Source organism: Ammospiza caudacuta, chromosome 31 (genome assembly GCF_027887145.1).
Source record: "Ammospiza caudacuta isolate bAmmCau1 chromosome 31, bAmmCau1.pri, whole genome shotgun sequence".
NCBI classification, from domain to species: Eukaryota; Metazoa; Chordata; class Aves; order Passeriformes; family Passerellidae; genus Ammospiza; species Ammospiza caudacuta.
The window spans coordinates 2,738,483-2,761,638 of record NC_080623.1 but is presented as its reverse complement, the minus strand read 5'-3'; the positions used below and the strand labels follow the sequence as shown (position 1 = coordinate 2,761,638).

At 64.2% G+C, this 23,156-nt stretch overlaps 3 protein-coding genes across 3 annotated transcripts; 1 reads left to right on the top strand and 2 right to left on the bottom strand.

Moving 5' to 3' along the window:
• Positions 1-480: 480 nt before the first annotated feature.
• Positions 481-4,462, bottom strand: TUBA1B (tubulin alpha 1b). Its single transcript, XM_058822171.1, has 4 exons — positions 4,402-4,462; positions 2,691-2,913; positions 2,451-2,599; positions 481-1,636 (listed from the first exon to the last, which is right to left on the bottom strand). The coding sequence occupies exons 1-4, from the start codon at positions 4,402-4,404 to the stop codon at positions 656-658; spliced, it is 1,356 nt and encodes a 451-aa protein (XP_058678154.1). The 5' UTR covers positions 4,405-4,462; the 3' UTR covers positions 481-655.
• Positions 4,463-7,645: 3,183 nt separating this feature from the next.
• Positions 7,646-11,680, bottom strand: LOC131569856 (tubulin alpha-1A chain). Its single transcript, XM_058822170.1, has 4 exons — positions 11,583-11,680; positions 9,764-9,986; positions 9,524-9,672; positions 7,646-8,779 (listed from the first exon to the last, which is right to left on the bottom strand). Exons 1-4 carry the CDS (start codon positions 11,583-11,585, stop codon positions 7,799-7,801), a joined length of 1,356 nt encoding a protein of 451 aa, XP_058678153.1. The 5' UTR covers positions 11,586-11,680; the 3' UTR covers positions 7,646-7,798.
• Positions 11,681-18,214: 6,534 nt separating this feature from the next.
• Positions 18,215-22,253, top strand: LOC131569937 (tubulin alpha-1C chain). The gene is made up of 4 exons (XM_058822273.1): positions 18,215-18,305; positions 19,679-19,901; positions 19,993-20,141; positions 21,272-22,253. Exons 1-4 carry the CDS (start codon positions 18,303-18,305, stop codon positions 22,241-22,243), a joined length of 1,347 nt encoding a protein of 448 aa, XP_058678256.1. The 5' UTR covers positions 18,215-18,302; the 3' UTR covers positions 22,244-22,253.
• Positions 22,254-23,156: the final 903 nt, after the last annotated feature.

Sequence of the window (23,156 nt, the reverse complement as noted above, 5' to 3'; positions counted from 1 at the left end):
GCTAAGAGACTTGAATGAGGCGGAGCTCATTGGCTGAAGTGCGGCGCGCCGCGCGCTGATTGGCGGAGCCCGCCCGCCGATGGCCCCAGTGCAGCCACCGGAATTAGGAGCAGGGATGGAGCTAATCCCGGGCCGGGGATAATCCCGGGTGTGTTAATCACGGAGGGGGGCAGGGCTGAGCTGCCGAGCGCAGGGGGCACCCGGCAGGGCACGGCCCCGCTTATAGGCAGCACATGAAGGAGCGCAGCAGCATTCAGGGTGAGGCCCCACCCTGTGGAACCCAGCGGATGTGGGGGCATCACCCCCCCCCCAGCCCTGCTGGGCAGCTCGGGTAACAGCGGTACCATGCCAGCTGCCCGACTGGGCACAGACAATAGGGACAGTCTGTTCCCATGGGACGGGGCCAGCCAGCCCGGGTGAGAGCGGGCACTGACACAGAGGGTTTGTATCCGACACAGCGTAGCTTCTCTTAAAGCCTTTTATTCACAGACACGGTAAAATCACAGACACATGGAAAATCTGCATGATCACATCCGAGAGGGCAGCACATCCCTGGCCGAGCCCACGGAGCCGAACCCCACGCAGTGCACAAGGAAGCTCAAGTGTTTGAAGCAGACATTTCGTGGACATGCGACAGCGACAGAAGGAACTCAGTTTAGTATTCCTCCCCTTCCTCCTCTCCCTCCCCTTCCACAGAATCCACCCCCACCTCCTCATAATCCTTCTCCAGGGCTGCCATATCCTCACGGGCCTCCGAGAACTCGCCCTCCTCCATGCCCTCCCCCACGTACCAGTGCACAAAGGCCCTCTTGGCGTACATCAGGTCAAACTTGTGGTCCAGGCGGGCCCAGGCCTCGGCGATGGCCGTGGTGTTGCTCAGCATGCACACAGCCCTCTGCACCTTGGCCAGGTCGCCCCCGGGCACCACCGTGGGAGGCTGGTAGTTGATGCCCACCTTGAAACCAGTGGGGCACCAGTCCACAAACTGGATGCTACGCTTGGTTTTGATGGTGGCGATGGCGGCGTTGACATCCTTGGGCACCACGTCCCCGCGGTACAGCAGGCAGCACGCCATGTACTTGCCGTGCCGAGGGTCACACTTGACCATCTGGTTGGCCGGCTCAAAGCAGGCGTTGGTGATCTCGGCCACCGAGAGCTGCTCGTGATAAGCCTTCTCAGCAGAGATAACCGGGGCGTAGGTGGCCAGAGGGAAGTGGATGCGGGGGTAGGGCACCAGGTTGGTCTGGAATTCTGTCAGGTCGACGTTCAGGGCTCCGTCAAAGCGCAGAGAGGCCGTGATGGAGGACACGATCTGGCTGATGAGGCGGTTCAGGTTGGTGTAGGTCGGGCGCTCGATGTCCAGGTTGCGGCGGCAGATGTCGTAGATGGCCTCGTTGTCCACCATGAAGGCGCAGTCGGAGTGCTCCAGGGTGGTGTGGGTGGTCAGGATGGAGTTGTAGGGCTCCACCACGGCTGTGGACACCTGCGGGGCTGGGTAGATGGAGAACTCCAGCTTGGACTTCTTGCCGTAGTCGACAGAGAGGCGCTCCATGAGCAGGGAGGTGAAGCCAGAGCCGGTGCCACCGCCAAAGCTGTGGAACACCAGGAAGCCCTGCAGCCCTGTGCACTGGTCAGCCTGAGAGGTTGGGAAGGGGAAAACAAGACCAAACTGTCAGGAATTCTGAACTTCAGCTGCTACTGAAGTTGCTGACTTGCCCAGGAAGACACATTATTTCCCACAAGGATTTCAGAATTTTGGGGCACCGCTGTCCATTCCACTTCCAGCCACAGCACCCTGTGATCCGGCATAACCTGCCCTCAGGAGAAGGGACCCCTTCCTGCCCCCTCCCTTCAGCTGCTGCCTCCTATGACCCTGGCAATCTGCTTGGGGGAAGGGGCAATCCACAAGAGCTGCCCCAGCAAGAGTTAAATAATCAGCACAGCTGCTCATAAGCAGTTGGTCAAGCAGGATCAGCATCCAGATCAAGGAGAAACCTCACATGACCTTAAAAAGGGGTAAAATAAGGTTTTTTCCAGGGATTGAAATGACACAGAATCCCACAAGCCCCATCACACCCCTGGAACATGCCAAGCTCAAGGTGAACATCCTGTGCTGGTGGGGTTGCAGAGCCTTGAGTAAAGGGATCCAAATCAAGGGGAAGGCAAGGGGCTGATCCTGATCACTGAGAGCATCCAGACCCCATAGGGAGCCACGATGTGCTGCAGGCTGACACAACAAATCCATCCAGATCCTGGAGGCACAACTGGGGTCACCAGGAAGGTATGAAGTCTCTCCTGTCACAACCCAGGGCTGATCCCTCCTGGCACAACTCTGCCCTAAAGTGCTGATGGGCTGAGAAGGACCTGCCCAGGCACACCAGGAGCTTCCCTTTGTCCCCACATCCCCCGCAGGGACAAACCCACCCCACGAGCCCCCCCAGCGCCCCTACCAGCTTGCGGATGCGGTCGAGCACCAGGTCGATGATCTCCTTGCCGATGGTGTAGTGCCCGCGGGCGTAGTTGTTGGCCGCATCCTCCTTGCCCGTGATCAGCTGCTCGGGGTGGAAGAGCTGCCGGTACGTGCCCGTGCGCACCTCGTCTGCGGGGACAGCCCCGGGCCCCGTTAGCAGCCGGCGCCCGCCGCCAGCGCCCGCCCCGCCCCGCCCGCCGGCCGCCCCCCGCGCGCTCACCGATCACCGTGGGCTCCAGGTCCACGAACACGGCCCGGGGCACGTGCTTGCCGGCGCCCGTCTCGCTGAAGAAGGTGTTGAACGAGTCGTCCCCCCCGCCGATGGTCTTGTCGCTGGGCATCTGCCCGTCGGGCTGGATGCCGTGCTCCAGGCAGTACAGCTCCCAGCACGCATTGCCGATCTGCACGCCCGCTTGGCCCACGTGGATGGAGATGCACTCGCGCTGCGGGGGCACACGGCGTTGGGTCACCCCTCTTGTCCCCCCTCAGCACCCACCGGGCTGGGAAGGGTCCCTCCTCAAGGCTGGATGGAGGCAGATCCTGCCCCAGGTGCTCCCGTTGGGCTCAGCTTTGGTGGTGCCATCCTGCTGCCCCTTCCCCGGGAGCTGAGACCCTGCACCAGTTGGTGCCCTTCACCCTGCACACCCCACAGAGCCGCAAATTGGGGTTCCTCAGGGTTAATGCTGCTCCCCACTACTCCCAATCCCCAATGAGACAGGGACACTGAAGCCCCCTGTGCAGGGACACCCCCACATCCCAGGGAACATCTCAGCGTGCTCAGCTCCGACGCTCCTATCCTGCCCCTCCCGGCAGCTACGACCCTGCCTTCGGTGGGATGAAGAGATCTCACAGGACCTCAAGCTCAGCACCCCCAAACACCACTTGTGCCCTACTATCACCCCAATGAGTGGCTGAGCTCTGCTGTGGCCACCCAAGATCCGAGGAGCGATCTGTAGGGTGACATCCGTGTTTGGGAACAGACCGCAGCCACCTGTGGGGATGCCACCACCCCGCAGCTGCCACCATCTGCTCCCAAATGGCGCCCGGGGAGGACATTTTCCAGCCGGGCAGCATGGGCAGGGCGAGGTCTGGAGGAGGAGGAGGAGGAGGAGGAAGAGGAAGCTGAGCGCTGCAGCAGCTGACCCGAATCGGCGGGGATGGGCCGGTGGCGTCAGCCCCGGAGGGTCGCGCACATTCCCGGCCGCTCCCTGCACATTCCCCACCTGCTCCCCGCGTTCCTCCCGCCCGGGCCGGGGGGAGCCCGTGGTTTGGGGGGGTCTGGAGCGGAGGGTGACCCCCATGAGCCATGGAGGGGGATGGGGATCACCGGCTCGGGTGGGGGGGAAAAATGGAATTTTGTGTTTCGGGGCAGAGTGAGGTTGTGTGGGGGGGTGGGTTTAGGATGGGTTTAGGGGGGAAGGGCGGGTATGGGGGGGCGGGGCTGTGCCCAGGGCGAGGGGCGGGGCTGTGCCCCTGCCGCGCGCCTTCCCGCGCGCGGGAACGGTAACGGTCGGGCTGACCCCGCCCCCAGCGGTGGGCTACCGGAGACCACGTGCGACCACCGCAAGAGCGCCGTGACCCCCCCACCCTCGCTCCCCAAGTGATACTCCCTCCATTAAGGACCTCATCCTCTACCCCTGCTCAACACCCCCATCCCCTCCTCTACCCACCCACGTCCCCATCCGTACCCCCCATCCCCTCCAAACTTCCCGACATGGTGCCCCCCACCGTTTTACCCCTCTGCTTTATTTTATTTCCCTGCCCCCGAAATCTACCCCCCCCCCCCGCCACTCCTTCCTCCTCCTCTCCTCACCTCCCCTTACGCACCCATTTCCCCCAATCCCCCACGCCCCCAGACCCATCCACGCTCCTCCTCTCCCCCTCCATGGCCCGGGCCCATCCCCCGGGATTTTGCAGCGCCTTCCCCTCACCATGGCTGCGGCTCGGTTACTCGTCCCGACAAGCAAGGAATCGACGCAAGTACCAGCTACCGCCGCCCCCGGGCGCCCCCATATATACCGGCCCGGGGGGCGGGCCGAGCGCCCCCGCCCCGCGCTCCTATTGGCGGCAAAACCCATCCATCAACACCATCGCATCACTGATTGGCTGAGACGAGTGGCGCGCTCCGCCTCCTCCGCCCTCCGCGCTGCGGGGCTTTCTCGGGGGGGGTAGAAACGGGGACCCTCCCGCCGTGGGGTGCAGGGCCCTTCACCCCCCCACAGCTTGGAGAGCGGGGTGCGGGGGGGTCTGACCCGCCTATGGTGCTCTGTCCCCCCGATAACGCGTTTGGGGCGTAGAATGGGGGGGCACAGCCGTTCCCGCCCGTCCCCCCCCCCCTCTTCCGCCGCCCCTCCCGCCCGGTGCGGCTCCGCTGCGGAGGAAAACTGCGACATGGAGCGGGGGTGGGGGGGAGCGGCGGCCGCACGTGCTGCCGCGCCCGGTGTCGGTCCCCGCCGTCCCCGCGTTGTTAATCGGCTTCTCCTTGCAGACCCCCCCCCTCCCCACTCCTATCCCTGCCCCATCTGCACCGCTCTCCCCCCACCCAGGATTATTTGCACCCCGGGGGTCCCTCCCAGACCATCTGCAGCCTGAGCAGCCCCCCCACTCAGCACCCCCCGGCCCATCTGTACCCCTGGGTCCCACCGCCATGGGGGGGTCCGGGCTCCCCCCGCGGGGTTCGCACATTTTGGGGTGAGGGGGAGGATGGACCCCGGTTTTCAGGGTGGGGTTTTTCTCAGCCATGTCGGCGGCACCACCGTGAGCGCCATAAAACGGGGGGCGTCCAACCGTGCCCCCCAGCATGGAGCAGCTCCGTGCCACGGAGAGCACCGGGGGGATGGGATGGGGGGGGGGCATCCCCAGCCCCCACTTAATCCGCGGAGCTATTTGCACCCAATAATCCCCTTCCTGTTTTGCCAAGAGCTTTGCGGAAAACCCAGCGGCCACTTCGGCAGCACACGCTGCTGGGTTGGGGGGGGGAGGAGAAAAGGGGGCTCCGCATCCCCACCCCACCCCACCCCGGGGTCACCGGGGCAGCCGAGCCCAACAACCGGCGCTGGCTCGGTTGCAGCATCCGCCGCAGCTGCATTGCAGCGCTGACGTGGCTTCCCCGCCATTTGCCTCGCTGCCCGCGTGTCCGCATGGCCGCTCCGGTCCCACCGGGAAAGAACCGGCTGCCCCCCACCCCCCCCTTCAAGCTGCTCCCACCCCGGTGGTCAGTTTGGGGGTCCCGGGTGGGATTTGGTGCTGGAAGTGCTGGTGCCGGTTCTGTTTGTGGAATGGGTGTGCTGTGGAGGGGGGGGTTTGTTACACACACACATCCACCCCCCCCGAATTCCCCGTGCATCACGTCAGCTCTGGAATGGTGTTAGGAAGTGTTTTGGGTCGCTGAAAAACCGAGCAAAAGCAGGTTTAGTGTTAAAGTGAAAGTGCACAAAATTCACCGGTGACTTCCCTCTGTGACTCAGAAGTGAAAGACGACAGAGGAAAATGGGGCTGAAATTTAAAATCGATCTGTGTAAAACTAGATTTGGCCAAAAATTAATTAAAGGGAGGATGGAGATAGGAAAATAATGATCAAATGGAATAATAATCGAGATCTTCCCACTGAGTCAGAAGGGGCAGAATGGACCCCCTGCCCCATTGTCAAACTGAGCCCTGGCCTTTACCAACAGTTTAAGCCTAAAGGTTTAAGAGCACTTAATCCAGAGCTTAATTTAAATCATTTACCAACAGATTCATATAAAATTTACTATAGGCACAACAGAAACACTGTTACAGGCCTATTTTATTTATGAATCTAAAGCACTTAAGAAGGAATTCGAGATACACATTCCTGGGACATTTGCTGTAAATATTCACTCTTGCACACACACATACCTGAAGAGCATGTGCAGATGTAAATACCTGTAAAAAATCCACCTTGAGTTCAGTATTGACATCAGTGCCTTTGTGTCTTCTCAACAGGCCAAGGGTCGAGCCCCAGTTCTGGAGGATCAGCCCAAGCTCTGTTCACCCTCCAAGAATCCCAAACTTGTGAGTTCACCATCCCTGAGAGTTCTCCTGCTGAACCCAGGGGGGTCTCACTATTTTAACACTGGTTTTAACACTGTAAATGTTGGCTTTTTAGTAATCCTAATTTTCTGTCCAGGCTACAATTTGTATCTTCCTCTGAAAGCTCCATAACAAACATGTTGTCGCACTTGGGTTGTCCTTCAGAAAAAAAAATTACTTCCCAAGGCTGTTCCTTAGAATCAAGGAATTGGTTTGACAACAAAAATTCCTGGGAGCTGCTGGACTTGAGGAGCTTGGCCCTGGTGCTGCTCATCAAGGCTTAGCCTGAGCTCAGAGTGCAGAAGAGGGAGGGGTGCAGGACACAAATGAGGGTCCCAGAACACAAATGAGGGTCCCAGGGGTCCTCCCCAGCTGCATCACCCTCTCAAGTTTCACTCTGCATTCAGCTTCCCCTTAATTATTTATCCCTGCGTGGGGCCGTGAGGGTCAGGGTGAAAGGAGAGGAAAGGGAGGGTGAAGAGGCTCCCCCCATTCAAGAGGTAAAAAGAGAGGGAGGGTGAAAAGGCTCCCCTCATTCCAGGAGGCTGAAATGACATTTTCCCCTCCCCCTCTGTGGCTGGGACCAACAGGGCCAATTCGTCATCCCTGAAAGAGCCAGAAGAACTTGAGGACACATTGGCTGGATAAAAGAACCCTCATCCCCAGCACTCTCACCCGTGGTGGGCAGAGCTTCCCCTCCCCATCCCCAGGGTAATGCAGCCCCTCCCCTGCCCAGGATGAGGAGGTAGCAGAGATACCAAAGACTTCTGTTAAATGGGGGCCTTCAGGCATCTCCAGCCCACCCTGAGGAGTTAAGACCCACAACGTACTCAACTTGATTCCTGGTACTAAAATATCCAACCCTCTCCACTTCCCCAGCACTTGGGGTGGGGGCACAACACCGAGCCCACCAGGATGAGGAAGGAGCATGGGTTTGGGAGGACTCAGCACCCCAAAACCCCCAGCACACGCTCAGGGACAGGGTGGAGACCCTGAGTGAGGACAGGGACTGCAGGGCCGTGTCATGTGCAGGTGGGGACAGCGTCAAAGCCAGGCAGGGACATTGCCACAGGGAGTGAAGACACCAGAGGCAGGGTAAGACAGGGAATGCTTTTTATTCAGACCCACAGGAGAGGACGGGTGGGTCCATCACAGACTTTTTTTCCATTGAAGCACAGACCATTGACAGGACAGAGCGCGGCGCACACACTGCTACAGACCCCGCGGGGTCTTCAACTAATTTATGTTCCCTGTTCCAGCAGCACCCTCGTGACTTTAGTATTCCTCCCCTTCCTCCTCTCCCTCCCCTTCCACAGAATCCACCCCCACCTCCTCATAATCCTTCTCCAGGGCTGCCATATCCTCACGGGCCTCCGAGAACTCGCCCTCCTCCATGCCCTCCCCCACGTACCAGTGCACAAAGGCCCTCTTGGCGTACATCAGGTCAAACTTGTGGTCCAGGCGGGCCCAGGCCTCGGCGATGGCCGTGGTGTTGCTCAGCATGCACACAGCCCTCTGCACCTTGGCCAGGTCGCCCCCGGGCACCACCGTGGGAGGCTGGTAGTTGATGCCCACCTTGAAACCAGTGGGGCACCAGTCCACAAACTGGATGGTGCGCTTGGTCTTGATGGTGGCGATGGCGGCATTGACATCCTTGGGCACCACGTCCCCGCGGTACAGCAGGCAGCACGCCATGTACTTGCCGTGCCGAGGGTCACACTTGACCATCTGGTTGGCCGGCTCAAAGCAGGCGTTGGTGATCTCGGCCACCGAGAGCTGCTCGTGATAAGCCTTCTCAGCAGAGATAACCGGGGCGTAGGTGGCCAGAGGGAAGTGGATGCGGGGGTAGGGCACCAGGTTGGTCTGGAATTCTGTCAGGTCGACGTTCAGGGCTCCGTCAAAGCGCAGAGAGGCCGTGATGGAGGACACGATCTGGCCTATCAGCCTGTTGAGGTTGGTGTAGGTGGGGCGCTCGATGTCCAGGTTGCGGCGGCAGATGTCGTAGATGGCCTCGTTGTCCACCATGAAGGCACAGTCGGAGTGCTCCAGGGTGGTGTGGGTGGTCAGGATGGAGTTGTAGGGCTCCACCACAGCCGTGGACACCTGCGGGGCTGGGTAGATGGAGAACTCCAGCTTGGACTTCTTGCCGTAGTCGACAGAGAGGCGCTCCATGAGCAGGGAGGTGAAGCCAGAGCCGGTGCCACCGCCAAAGCTGTGGAACACCAGGAAGCCCTGCAGCCCTGTGCACTGGTCAGCCTGAGAGGTTGGGAAGGGGAAAACAAGACCAAACTGTCAGGAATTCTGAACTTCAGCTGCTACTGAGTTCCCCTGGAAGGAAAATTTTCCTCCCAGGATCTCAAGACCTTCCCACCAGGTCCACGGAAAGGGACCCTGTCCTGCAGGGATTTGGGGACACTCTGCAGAGACAAAGAGGGCCATGTTTACTCCTTCCTCTCTGTGGCCTCACCAGCTCATTTGGGGGCTTTCCAGCAGCAGAGCCAGAGTCAGCAGGATGGGGACAGGGTCACACTGACTCCATGTGTTACCCACTGACTCACAGTGAATCACCCAGTAAAGCTGCTTGGCCTCTGGGGTGAGGCAGTGCCCAGGGGCACCTCAAAGGGCAGAATTGCCACTGGCTCAGCAGCAGAATGGAGACAAGTTTGGCCGTGAACTGTCACGGCCACATGACTCTGGAAGGGACCGGTTTGGGGCTGCCCGTCCCCAGCACACGCAGCTGGACTCGGCCACGTCAGGAGCCAAGTGGGAACAAAGAGGGAATTGCCGAGCTCAGCACCGGCAGCGCCCGGGGGCTGCGGCGCTGTGGAGCCGCTCCAGCTGCGCCGCGTCCCGCTGCCGGCCAATGGCAGCCGCTGCACAACAGGATTAACATTAATTAATAAATTAAATCTAAACCCAACCCAGCGAGTCTGCAAGGGAGAGCGAGACAGAATGGAGGCTTTGTCCCCGCCCGCCACCTGCATCCCCCAGCGCCCCTACCAGCTTGCGGATGCGGTCGAGCACCAGGTCGATGATCTCCTTGCCGATGGTGTAGTGCCCGCGGGCGTAGTTGTTGGCCGCATCCTCCTTGCCCGTGATCAGCTGCTCGGGGTGGAAGAGCTGCCGGTACGTGCCCGTGCGCACCTCGTCTGCGGGGACAGCCCCGGGCCCCGTTAGCAGCCGGCGCCCGCCGCCAGCGCCCGCCCCGCCCCGCCCGCCGGCCGCCCCCCGCGCGCTCACCGATCACCGTGGGCTCCAGGTCCACGAACACGGCCCGGGGCACGTGCTTGCCGGCGCCCGTCTCGCTGAAGAAGGTGTTGAACGAGTCGTCCCCCCCGCCGATGGTCTTGTCGCTGGGCATCTGCCCGTCGGGCTGGATGCCGTGCTCCAGGCAGTACAGCTCCCAGCACGCATTGCCGATCTGCACGCCCGCTTGGCCCACGTGGATGGAGATGCACTCGCGCTGCGGGGGCACACGGCGTTGGGTCACCCCTTCTGTCCCCCTCCCCAGCTGTGGCACCAGCCCAGCGCTGTCACTGAGCTGGGAGGGGTCCCTTCCCGTGGCTGGATGGGGTCAGATCCTGCCCGGACACACCCATTGTTGTGGGTCTGGGGGTGCCCCCAGTGCCGGGGTGCCATCCTGTCCTGTGCCCATCACTGCTGGCACCCCGCCTGTGGGGGATGGCGAGCTCAGCACTTGTGGCTCATCCTGCCCGGAGGGACTGGGAGCTGCGCCCAGGGTGAGACAGGAGCCCCGGGGTTGCCATCCTGCCCCACCCTGCCCTGATGGGACCCAGCAAAGCCCCAGCGTGGCTCAGAACCTGCCCCGATGAGACCCAGCAAAGCCCCAGGGTGGCTCAGCACCGTGGGCTCCTCCTGCCCGCCCGGGTCCCCATCGAAGCAATGCCACGCCCAGTGCGGGACTGGGGGGTCCCATCCTGCCGTGCTTCGATTTCTGGTGCGGGATGGGGTGCTCAGCACTGGGGGGACACATTCCGCCCTGCCCACCCTTCACCAGGGACAATTTTTCCCTCTTTATATCGGGGCCACGCCCAGCGCAGGCTGAGGGCTCAGCTCCGCGGCTTGAGGGGGGGAAAGAGGGTCCGTCCTGCCCGGTTTAACGGGAGCCACGCCCAGGGACGGACAGTGGCTCGGTACCGAAAGATGGAGTCCCGATTCTGCTCCTTTCATGCGGTGCCGCGCCCAGTACGGGCTTAGCTCCGGGGAGCCATCCTGCCCGGTTTAACGGGAGCCACGTCTGGTTCGGACTCGGGGCTCGGTACCGGCAGCCATCCTGTCGGGTTTAACCGCGTCTCAGGGTTTCATCCTGCCCGGTTTAACGGGAGCCACGCCCGGTGCAGGCTCAGGGCTCGGTCTCGGGGGTCTCATCTTGGCCGGTTTAATGAGAACCACGCCCGGTGCGGTACCGTGGATCAGCGCCAGGGATCCATCCTGCCCGGTTTAACGGGAGCCACGCCCTATGGAAGCTCGGTGCCGAGTCCCGGGGGTCTCATCCTGCCCGGTTTAACGGGAGCCACGCCCTATGGAAGCTGAGTGCCGAGTCCCGGGGGGCTCGTCCTGCCCGGTTTAACGGGAGCCACGCCCTAGGGAAGCTTAGTCCTACGTCCCGGAGGTCTCATCCTGCCCGGTTTAGCGGGAGCCACGCCCGCTACGGGTTCGGGGGTCCCGGGGGAGGCAGGAAGACCCTTCCAGGCCCGTTTAACCGGAGCTACATGTGGGGCTGGGTCCCGGGCGGGCGACACATTTTACTCGGTGTAACGGGAGCCACGCCCGGTGCGGGGGGAGTCCCGGCGCCGAGGGCTCATCCCGGGAAGGGCGGACGAAAAGCCCTTGGGAATGGAGATCAGGAGGGGGTTGGGAATCAGAGAAAACGGCGAGACGGGGGCCGGGGTGGGGGATGAAAACCGGAGACTACGATGGGAAGGTGGGGATTGGCACCGAGGAAAGGAAAACCACGGGGCCAGCGGGAATGGGGGGACAAGGGAACAGGGATGGTGGGATTAGAGACAAAAATCCCGACCCCCCCGCACCCCCTCACCATGGCGGCGGTCGGTCCGGGGCGGTCTCACAGCCCGACGCTGAGGCGGTCGATGTAAGAGGCGCGGCGGAGCGCGGGGCTCGCTGCGGGGCTTTATAGCGGCGGCGGGGCGGGGCGGGCGGCGGGGCCGGGGGGGCGGCGGCGCGGGCGGCAGCGGCGCCCATTGGCGGCCCGCAATGAGGTAATGCCCCCCCGCAGCCGCAGACAAAGGCCGGGAGGTGCGGGAGGGGGGGCCCGGGGGCTGCGGCGGCCACGGCCCGGCCCCGCCGCCGGAGGGGCCCCGGCTGTGTCCTTGGCACCGTCCCTGCCACGCCCCGGTGCCCGGGCTTGGCCGAGCCAGCGGTCACGCTCGGGTCCCCATCCCACGGTCCCCCATCCCCCCACGGCCCCTTTCCCCCCGTTTTTCCCGTTCTCTCCCACTGCCCGGAATGGGTCTCTTGGTCCCGGGGCTCCCGGTACACGGGGTAGAACCACGCCCTGGTCCCCATCCCCGGGGATGCAGCCCTCCGCCGAGCTCCCGGTTATCTCCGGCCACACCCCGGTCCCCGTCCCCGTTGTTCCCAACCCTTGTCACGCTCTGGCCCCCATTCCCAGCCAGCCACGTCCCGGTCCCCATCCTCAGTGCCACTGTCCCCATCCCCGTGCCCATGCCCAGGGGCACTGTCCCCATCCCTGGCCGTGCCACAGTGCCCTGGTTCTCAGCCGTGTCCCTGCCATGGCCCCGCGCCGTGCCCAGCCCTCCCAGCGCCTCTTTGTCTGCTCGGGCAGTGGGAACCAGCGCCGCGGGGCCCAGCCGGGGGACAAAGAGCCATCCCCCGGGCAGCTGGGGACGAGCGGGGCCGGGAGGGGGTGAGGGACAGCGGGAGGACACAGGCGACAAAAGCCCCCAGGGCAGTTTAGGGCTGGGGGGCTCGGGAAGAGCAGCAGCTGCTGTGCGGCAGCTGGTGCTGGGGACACAGCTGGGACACTGGGACACGCGTCCCTTGGCCACCCTTCCATCTGCTGCAGCCCCCCCGAGCCACCAGCCCCACAGCCCTGCGGTTTCCCACTCCTGGGGGCGCGTTCCCCTCCCCCCCCCAGTTTGTTCTTGCAAACCCACAGAGGCTGGGGGGGTTTGTTCCCCAAACCAGGGGGTGCTGGGGGGCTCGGTCCCTGCAGGGAGGTGACCCCACACCCCACGCATGGTCACATCCCCACACCATCCCCACATGCCCAGCTGCTGCAGGTGGAGCTGCCAGGATGCCCCCCGGGCTGAGAAATCCCTGTTGTTTTTTTTTCCTGGTGTTTCCCACATTATGCAGATTTCTGGGCAGATCCAAAGTTCCCATGTCCCTGTTGTCCCCAGGGCCATCCCCGTATCCCCACCGCCATCCCCGTGTCCCCAGTGCCATCCCAGTGTCCCCAGTGCCAGCCCCATGCCCCTGGGGCACCGTGTTTTGGGGTTCTGCTGGGGCTGCAGAGCTGCAAACAAACAAAGAGGGGATGGGATTTGGGCATCGCCCACCAGAACAAAGGAGCAGGTGGCCCCGGCTTTGCTGAGCAGACAAAAACCAGGAGATTTGCCTGCCACCAGGCTGGTCCCCATTGCAAATTGCTGTTTTGGGGCTGTTTCGGGGCACCTTGATCCCCAAGCAGCTCAGCCCCCAGCCCTGACCCCGCTGTAGCTCCGTCCCTGCATGGGAAATGCCTCCTGCCTTTGTTCTCTTACAGTCCCAAGTGCTCAACACCAGTGTGGGGCCTGTCAGGGTGTCCCCATGGTGTCCCCAAACGGGGGTTTTGGGGGGCTCACAGCACCCCCCTGCCTCGGGGACCACTGTCCAAACCCCACCCACCCCATTGCCCCGGGCTGAGGGCGGGAGGTGCCTCACAGGGCAGGGGTGGCTCAGCCCTGTGGGTGATGTGGGGTGTAGGGTGAGGGGCACCGGGTGCTGCAGCCCCCCTGGTGCCCCCCTGGTGCCCCCCAGCCCCCCCCATCTCCTTGGGTATGGACGGCCACACGTCCTGCACCGATTGCTGCCAGGCAACCGGTGCGGTTGCTAGGAGACCGGTTGCTAGGAGACAGGGTGGGGACCCCCCCTCGCATCCCCCTTCCCCAACATCCATCCTAGGGCCTGGTGGGCGGGGGGTTGCAGGCAGGAGACAAGGCCGGGTTCTCATCACTCTCACCACTCACTCCCTGGCCTTATCACCATGGTGAGGAAACCATTCCTGGGACCCCCACTGTCCTTGGGACCCCCAGAGCCTGATCCTAAGGGTGGGGCACAATCTTGGGACCCCCAGAGCCTGATCCTAAGGGTGGGGAACCATCCTTGGAACCCCCACTGTCCTTGGGACCCCCAGAGCCTGATCCTAAGGGTGGGGCACAATCTTGGGACCCCCACAGCCTGATCCTAAGGGTGGGGAACCATCCTTGGAACCCCCACTGTCCTTGGGACCCTCAGAGCCTGATCCTAAGGGTGGGGCACAATCTTGGGATTCCCCACTGCCTCACCCTGAGCATGGGGCACCTCCAGGGCCTGACCCAGAGCATGGGGAACCATCCTTGGGACCCCCAGTGCCTGACCCCACCATCTCTGGGACCCCCAGAACCCAATCCTAAGAGTGGGGTACTGTCTTTGGGACCCCCACTGCCTCACCCCACTGTCCTTGGGACTCCCAGTGCCCGACCCTGAGGGTGGGGCACCATGCCTGGGACCCCCAGTGCCTGACCCTAAGCGTGGGGCACCATCTTTGGAACCCGCAGTGCCTCACCCCACCATCTTTGGGACCCCCAATTCCTGACCCTGAGGGTGGGGCACAATCTTTGGACCCTCAGAGTTTGACCCTGAGGGTGGGGCACCATCCCTGGAACCCCCAGTTCCTGACCTTGAGGAAGGGACACCATCTTTGGAACCCGCAGTGCCTCACCCCACCATCCTTGGGACCCCCAGTGCCTGACCCTGAGCATGGGGCACCATCTTTGGGACCCCCAGTGCCTGACCCTGAGGGTGGGGCACAATCTTGGGACCGCCAGAGCTTGACCCTGAGGGTGGGGCACCATCCTTGGGACCCCCAGAGCTTGACCCTGAGGGTGGGGCACAATCTTGGGACCCCCAGTGCCTGACCCTGAGGGTGGGGCACAATCTTGGGACCGCCAGAGCTTGACCCTGAGGGTGGGGCACCATCCTTGGGACCCCCAGTTCCTGACCTTGAGGATGGGGCACCATCCTCAGGACCCCCACCACTCTCCCTTGCCAAGTGGGGGTCCCCAGGCCCTGGGGTCCCTCAGTGCCCACCCTGCCATGGATGTCAGCATCCCTGTGGCCCCCCCAGTACCCAGCCCTGCTGAGTGCCAGCATGGGGGGGGGTCTGGCACAGCTCCCATCCCCCCCCCCCCTCCTGTGCTTCCATTCTCCGTGCTCTGTTGACTGTTGGTAGCAACGTGGTGGCTCCTGGTGACGGTTGCTGTCCTCCCCCTTCCATGGCCACTCCCGTGGTGCCACTGGGTGGGACGGACCCTGAACCCCCCCGGGGTCACCCCTGTGTGCACAGTGTCCCCATGGGTGTCCCCACTGGGGCTGGGAGACTCGGGGGCTCCCAGAGCTGGCATCTCACCGTGCGTGGGCTGATTTCCCACTGCTGGACTCCTGCCCGTGGCACGGCTGAGATTCCCACCCTCCCCCAGTCTGGGCCCTTCCCGAGGATCCCAAATCGGTGACCTCGAACCCCACACGGCTGGGACACGGCTGTCCCCGGGGATCGAAGGGTCTCAGCCCCATCAGGAGCTGTGTGGCTCGGGGCTGACAACCCAGACACAGGCTGCTGCTATTTTTAGCCTGTTTTCCCCGCAGAACCCAGCTCTGTCTGTCCGTCCGTCCATCGATGTGACAGATTCATTCACATGGAGAGACAGCGCAGTTCGGGGAGGAGGGGGGTGCTGTGGTGGAGGGGTCCCTCTGCCCCCCGGCTGGCCCACGGTGGCACAGAGGGGCTGGAAACCCTCGGAGGGGTGGCACCCAGCCCTGCCCCACCCGGAGGGCACAGGGAAAACCCCTCCAGCCGCGGTCTTGGGGGGCAGCAGGGCATTCATTGCCTGTGGGAGGAAGCAGGGAGGTGGCACCGATGTTCTCGCAGCCTGCGTGTCCCGGTGCCCCCTCCCGGAGCCACAACAAAAGGGACAATCTGTTCTGACGGGGGTGGGCACTGCCAGGGGCAGGGCGAGCATCTGTGGGGTGCGGGGAGCAGCCGTGGGGTGCAGGGGAGCAGCCGTGGGGTGCGGGGAGCAGCCGTGGGGTGCAGGGGAGCAGCCGTGGGGTGCGGGGGAGCAGCCGTGGGGTGCAGGGGAGCAGCCGTGGGGTGCGGGGGAGCAGCCGTGGGGTGCAGGGGAGCAGCCGTGGGGTGCGGGGGAGCAGCCGTGGGGTGCAGTGGAACAGCCGTGGGGTGCAGGGGAGCAGCCGTGGGGTGCAGGAGCAGCCGTGGGGTGCGATGGAACAGTTGTGGGGTGCGGGGAGCAGCCGTGGGGTGCGGGGAGCAGCCGTGGGGTGCAGTGGAACAGCCGTGGGGTGCGGGGGAGCAGCCGTGGGGTGCGATGGAGCAGTTGTGGGGTGCGGGGAGCAGCCGTGGGGTGCGGGGGAGCAGCCGTGGGGTGCAGTGGAACAGCCGTGGGGTGCAGTGGAGCAGTTGTGGGGTGCAGTGGAACAGCCGTGGGGTGCAGGGGAGCAGCCGTGGGGTGCAGAGGAGCGGCCGTGGGGTGCAGTGGAACAGCCGTGGGGTGCGGGGGGCCGCGGGCGCGCTGCCCGTGGGGAGGGGGCTGCGGCACCGCCTGCGTGCGGGGCGGTTCCGCAATGCGGCAAAGCCGCGAAGAAAGGAGCGGGGCGGCGGAGGGGTGGGGGTGAGCCGGGACAGACCCCGCTCTGGGAAGGGTCCCCCCAAAGCACCCCCTGACCCCCAGCAGGGCACCGGGACCGGCGTGGTGGCGGCTCGGAGGGCTCCGGAGGATCACGAGTGGGGGGAAACCATGGGCACCCCGGTTCTGGGGGTGTGCCAGCTGCGGGGATGTGCCCAGGGAGCGGGGGGACACCGGGGGCTCGGGGAGGGGAGGGACACTGAGGTGCCCAGGCTGGGAGGGGACACTGGGAGTGACTGGGGGGGAGACACTGAGGGTGGGAGGGGACACCGGGAGTGACTTGGGGGGCACTGGGAATGACTGGAGGGGGGAAGGGGGACACTGGGAGTGACTGGGGGGGACACTGAGGCCGGAAGGGGACACGGGGAGTGACTGGGGGGACACTGGGAGTGACTGGGGCGGGACACTGAGAGTGCTCAGTGCGTGGGGGGGACAGGACACTGAGGGTGCCCAGGCTGTGAAGGGACACTGGGAGTGACCGGAGGGGACACTGTGAGTGCTCAGACAGTGGGGGGGACACTGAAGTGCCCAGACTGGGATGGGCACTGGGAGTGACTGGGGGGACACTGAGGTGCCCAGGCTGTGAGGGGACACTGGGAGTGACTCGGGGGGGACACTGAGGTGCCCAGGCTGTGAGGGGCGCCCAGAGTTTGGCAGGACACCGGGCAGCGTGGGCTCTGTAATTCCGTCTCGGTGCCAACCCCAATGTCCCTATGCTGTCCCAAACCCCTCTGTGGCCACTCCTAACCCGCTCCAAACCACCCCGGAGCGGGGCAGGCAGGGCGGGACAGGGCTCTGCACCCCGGGGGTGGGTGTGAGATGTTCCCCCGGCCCCGTCCGTCCTGCCCCACCGGACCTGCCCCGCGTGGCTTCCCCCGGGAGCAGCCCCGGGGCTGGCACGGGGCAGGGCGGCGGCGGCGGCGGGCACAGGAGCCGGCGCGACGGGAGCCCGCGGGGCTTCCCACGGGAACGGCACCGCGATGGGGACGGAGGCGCGGGGAGGGATTTGGGACCCCCGAGATCTCCAACCCAGCGGGGCTGGGGCGCTCCGGGGGGTTCAGGGACCCATCGTGCCGCCGTCTGAGCCCACCGCCCCAATACCGCAAAGCCCCCGCCCCTAAAGCACCGCCTAAAGCCCCCTGACCCTAAAGCACCCCCTAAAGCCGCCTCTAAAGCCCTCGTAAAGCCCCCCGCCCCTAAAGCCCCCCGACCCTAAAGCTGCCCCTAAAGCCTCCCGACCCTAAAGCACCCCCTAAAGCCCCCCGCCCCTAAAGTCCCCCTAAAGCCCCCCGCCCCAATGCCGCAAAGCCCCCCGACCCTAAAGTCCCCCTAAAGCCCCCCGCTCCTAAAGCACCGCCTAAAGCCCCCGCCCCTAAGGCACCCCCTAAAGGCCCCGCCTCTAAAGCCCTCGTAAAGCCCCCACCCCAATATTCCGCCGCCCTAACGCCTTCCGACCCCTCTGACCCCCCCAATTCCCCTCTATCTACCCGCCCAGCCCCCCCCCCAACCCTCGGGACCCCCAATCCTCCTCCCCGCCCATAGCCACGCCCACTTCCACAATAGACCACGCCCCCTCAGCAACTCCCGCCCACCGCATTCCGCTCCGCTGACGTCACCACCCACATTCGAACCGGCCAATTAGAATCGAGGCGGGGCGGAGGGGGCGAGTCCAGAGCGCCGCGTGCTCGGAGGGGCGGGGCGAACTCCCATTGGCTCCTCCCCCTGTCCCCGCCCCCTCATAGGCCACGCCCCCTGGGGTTAAACTCGGGGGCCCTACGGGGCAACCCCCGCCTCCCTCCTCGACGGCTCCGTAACGGTTCGGGCAGCGAGCGGCCATGGTGAGGGTCGGGGTGCTCGGGGGTCCTGGGGGGTTCCGTGCGGGGTGAGACCCCCGGGAATGCGGGACCCCCCTGAGCAGTGAGGGGAGCTGAGGGGTGGGGGCGTGCCGGGCCCCCCGTGTCCCCTGCAGGACGTGGGGCCGAGCTCTGGGGGCGTTGGGAGCCCCGCGCGTGTTCCGGACGCCTCGTGGGGCTGCCGAGCTCGGGCTCGTGCTGGGGGTGCGTTTGTCCCCCAAAACCGGGGGTGCCTGCCCCGGGGGGGGGTTCCACTCACCCCAATTCCCTGCTAAATGCGTGGGGACACGCCGAGTGGCACTGCGAGTCTTGGGCTCCCACTGGGGACTCAACTTATCCGCACAGGAGAGGAACAGGCCGAGAGGGGGTTTGGGGGCACCCCCTGTGCTACCCTGTCCTGGCTGTGCTGGCCGGGACACGCGTGGGTGTGAGTCACGGCGTGGGGGGGGGCAGATTCCAGCGTGGCCCGGGCGCAACTGGGATCGGCTGGCACGGGGAAAGTCCTCGCGGTCAGCGGAGTTTGCTCTGGCCCGGGTGGAGCTGGGAGCTCAGGAACCGGGACAGGCCGGGGTTGTGCAAGGGCTGCTGGAGAAGGGAACGGCTCCACGTTGCGTGGGGTTCAGAACTCCCCCGAAGTGATGAGCAGCCCCCTGGGGAAGGGGCTGAAGTGTCACTGTCACTGTGGCATCCCTGGGTGGTGGGGACTGGGAATGGTGGGCACTGGGAATAATCCCAGTTCTGGGCTCGTGGGAGGTGCTGGTGCGTGAATGGCACCGAGCAGTGCAGGGGGGCCAGGATGGGACCCCCAGGGCTGAGCATCCTCTGTATTTGTGGTACCCCAGGGCTGAGCACACTGATAACCCCAGTCTGCTCCCTCCACAGCTCCTGAGTGTCTCCAGATGGAGTTCAGGGTGATGCTGGGTCAGCCCTGCACAAACCAGGGTTTGGGGGGCTGAGCTGGTGCCCACCTCGTTATTGCTCAGTCCCTCAGTGGGTTTGGGCACGATGGGACCCTCGGAGCTGAGCACGCTGAGATGTTCCCTGGGATGTGGGGGTGTCCCTGCACAGGGGGGTTCAGTGTCCCTGTCTCATTGGGGATTGGGAGTAGTGGGGAGCAGCATTAACCCTGAGGAACCCAAATTCGCGGCTCTGTGGGGTGTGCAGGGTGAAGGGCACCAACTGGTGCAGGGTCTCAGCTCCCGGGGAAGGGGCAGCAGGATGGCACCACCAAAGCTGAGCCCAACGGGAGCACCTGGGGCAGGATCTGCCTCCATCCAGCCTTGAGGAGGGACCCTTCCCAGCCCGGTGGGTGCTGAGGGGGGACAAGAGGGGTGACCCAACGCCGTGTGCCCCCGCAGCGCGAGTGCATCTCCATCCACGTGGGCCAAGCGGGCGTGCAGATCGGCAATGCGTGCTGGGAGCTGTACTGCCTGGAGCACGGCATCCAGCCCGACGGGCAGATGCCCAGCGACAAGACCATCGGCGGGGGGGACGACTCGTTCAACACCTTCTTCAGCGAGACGGGCGCCGGCAAGCACGTGCCCCGGGCCGTGTTCGTGGACCTGGAGCCCACGGTGATCGGTGAGCGCGCGGGGGGCGGCCGGCGGGCGGGGCGGGGCGGGCGCTGGCGGCGGGCGCCGGCTGCTAACGGGGCCCGGGGCTGTCCCCGCAGACGAGGTGCGCACGGGCACGTACCGGCAGCTCTTCCACCCCGAGCAGCTGATCACGGGCAAGGAGGATGCGGCCAACAACTACGCCCGCGGGCACTACACCATCGGCAAGGAGATCATCGACCTGGTGCTCGACCGCATCCGCAAGCTGGTAGGGGCGCTGGGGGGGCTCGTGGGGTGGGTTTGTCCCTGCGGGGGATGTGGGGACAAAGGGAAGCTCCTGGTGTGCCTGGGCAGGTCCTTCTCAGCCCATCAGCACTTTAGGGCAGAGAGTTGTGCCAGGAGGGATCAGCCCTGGGTTGTGACAGGAGAGACTTCATACCTTCCTGGTGACCCCAGTTGTGCCTCCAGGATCTGGATGGATTTGTTGTGTCAGCCTGCAGCACATCGTGGCTCCCTATGGAGTCTGGATGCTCTCAGTGATCAGGATCAGCCCCTTGCCTTCCCCTTGATTTGGATCCCTTTACTCAGGGCTCTGCAATCCCACCAGCACAGGATGAGCTTGGTCTATCCCTATGGTGGATGTGGGGACAAAGGGAAGCTCCAGGTGTCCCTGGGCTGGTTCTTCTCAGCACTTTGGGACAGAGGGTGGGGTTGTCCCAGGAAGGAAATGCTGGATCTATCCTGGTCTTGCCAAGAGGAGGAGGAGGGTGGGAAGCCCCATGGCCAGGGCAGGGGGCAGGTGAGATGCTTTGGGTGCTGGTGCAGCACTGGTTTGGCTGGTGTGGCTGCCCAGGCTCTTTGAACCCCTGGTTCCCACGCTGGGGCTGGCGCCGGGGCGGCCGGACCTGCTGCGCCAGCGGCTCCGCTCGGGGAGCTCCTGGCACATCAAAGGCTGAGCTGGCTGCCCCTGGGCTCTTGTGGGATCACAGCCTGCTCCTGCTGCACCCTCTTAGATAAAAAGAGAGGGGGGTGAAGCCGTGGTTGACTTCCAGAACCTGCTGGGGTGTCTCCCAAAAGCTGGGGCATCCACCATGAGTCAGTGTCCAACATGGAAGGTCAGGGACGCCCTGTCCACCATGCCGTGGTGCTGGGACACCCTAAGAATGTCCTTATGAGGCCACAGAGAGGAGCAGCTTCTGTTGGCTGGAACACACATGGCACTCCTTGTTTCTGCAGAGTGTCCCCAAATCCCTGCAGGACGGGGTTCCTTCACCTGGACCTGGTGGGAAGGTCCTGAGATCCTGGGAGGAAAAATTTTCCTCCCAGGGGAACTCAGTAGCAGCTGAAGTTCAGAATTCCTGACAGTTTGGTCTTGTTTTCCCCTTCCCAACCTCTCAGGCTGACCAGTGCACAGGGCTGCAGGGCTTCCTGGTGTTCCACAGCTTTGGCGGTGGCACCGGCTCTGGCTTCACCTCCCTGCTCATGGAGCGCCTCTCTGTCGACTACGGCAAGAAGTCCAAGCTGGAGTTCTCCATCTACCCAGCCCCGCAGGTGTCCACAGCCGTGGTGGAGCCCTACAACTCCATCCTGACCACCCACACCACCCTGGAGCACTCCGACTGCGCATTCATGGTGGACAACGAGGCCATCTACGACATCTGCCGCCGCAACCTGGACATCGAGCGCCCGACCTACACCAACCTGAACCGCCTCATCAGCCAGATCGTGTCCTCCATCACGGCCTCTCTGCGCTTTGACGGAGCCCTGAACGTCGACCTGACAGAATTCCAGACCAACCTGGTGCCCTACCCCCGCATCCACTTCCCTCTGGCCACCTACGCCCCGGTTATCTCTGCTGAGAAGGCTTATCACGAGCAGCTGACGGTGGCTGAGATCACCAACGCCTGCTTTGAGCCGGCCAACCAGATGGTCAAGTGTGACCCTCGGCACGGCAAGTACATGGCGTGCTGCCTGCTGTACCGCGGGGACGTGGTGCCCAAGGATGTCAACGCCGCCATCGCCACCATCAAGACCAAGCGCACCATCCAGTTTGTGGACTGGTGCCCCACTGGTTTCAAGGTGGGCATCAACTACCAGCCTCCCACGGTGGTGCCCGGGGGCGACCTGGCCAAGGTGCAGAGGGCTGTGTGCATGCTGAGCAACACCACGGCCATCGCCGAGGCCTGGGCCCGCCTGGACCACAAGTTTGACCTGATGTACGCCAAGAGGGCCTTTGTGCACTGGTACGTGGGGGAGGGCATGGAGGAGGGCGAGTTCTCGGAGGCCCGTGAGGATATGGCAGCCCTGGAGAAGGATTATGAGGAGGTGGGAGCCGACAGCATGGAGGGCGACGACGAAGGAGAGGAATAGAAGCGCCTTGTCTCACCGCTGTGGTGCTGTTCATTAAAATGCCTCTCCCCAGTGCTGCCTCTTCATTGTGCTGGGACAATCCGCCTTGTGGTGACCTGGGGGGACATCCCAGGGGAGGGGGGGCCTCAGCTGGGTCGGCTGCCAGGTCCTGCTGCCAGCTGGCACAGGGGAGAGAGCCTGGGGCGTTCTGTGGGGTTGGGGTCCTTGCGCTATGAGCTGGCACTGGTGGGGGGCTCATGTCTTCCTCAGCGTTCTGCTGGTCCTGGGGGCCTCCAAGTGACCCCTGAGAGCCCCCAGTCCTGCCCAGAGCCTGCTGCAGACGGGCTGGACGTGGTGTCACGCTGCTGCTGGCACGGAGCCACTCTCGGTGCGGCTCTGCAGAGCGGGGAGGGGTCCTGGGCGGGGGGGACCCTCCCCTGGAGGAGCCTCTGGGCAGGGCAGCGACTCCTTCCCGTAAGTGCCGCTCGGGCTGCCTGGAAAGGGGGGGTTCGGGGGGGTTCAGGGCTCGCTGTCCAGCGCTGCCCCGCGCATGGCAGCTCCCGCAACGCCGAGTCACGGCGGCCCCGGCACAAAGGGAGGGGGGTGGCTGAGAGGGGCACCCGCTCCCTGGATGCTGAACCCCCCAGGCAGAATGGAACCCAGCTCAAGGGGTGCTCTGCATGCCAGCTGGGGGGTTTGTACCCCCACGTTACCTGGGGGGGACCCCATAACGGTCTCTCTCCTTCTCACCCAGCATGGGGGGGTTCCTGTGTCTCCCGGGCACCCTCGGATCCTCTTTCTCCTGATGCTGCTGCTTCCTTTGCCCGCATCCCCCAGCCCCTCTCTTATATCCTTTGGGGGGTCCCCGAGCCCCCCTGAAGGGGAATTCCTGCGGCCTCACATCCTGCAGCCCCCGCCCCTCATCCCTTGGGGG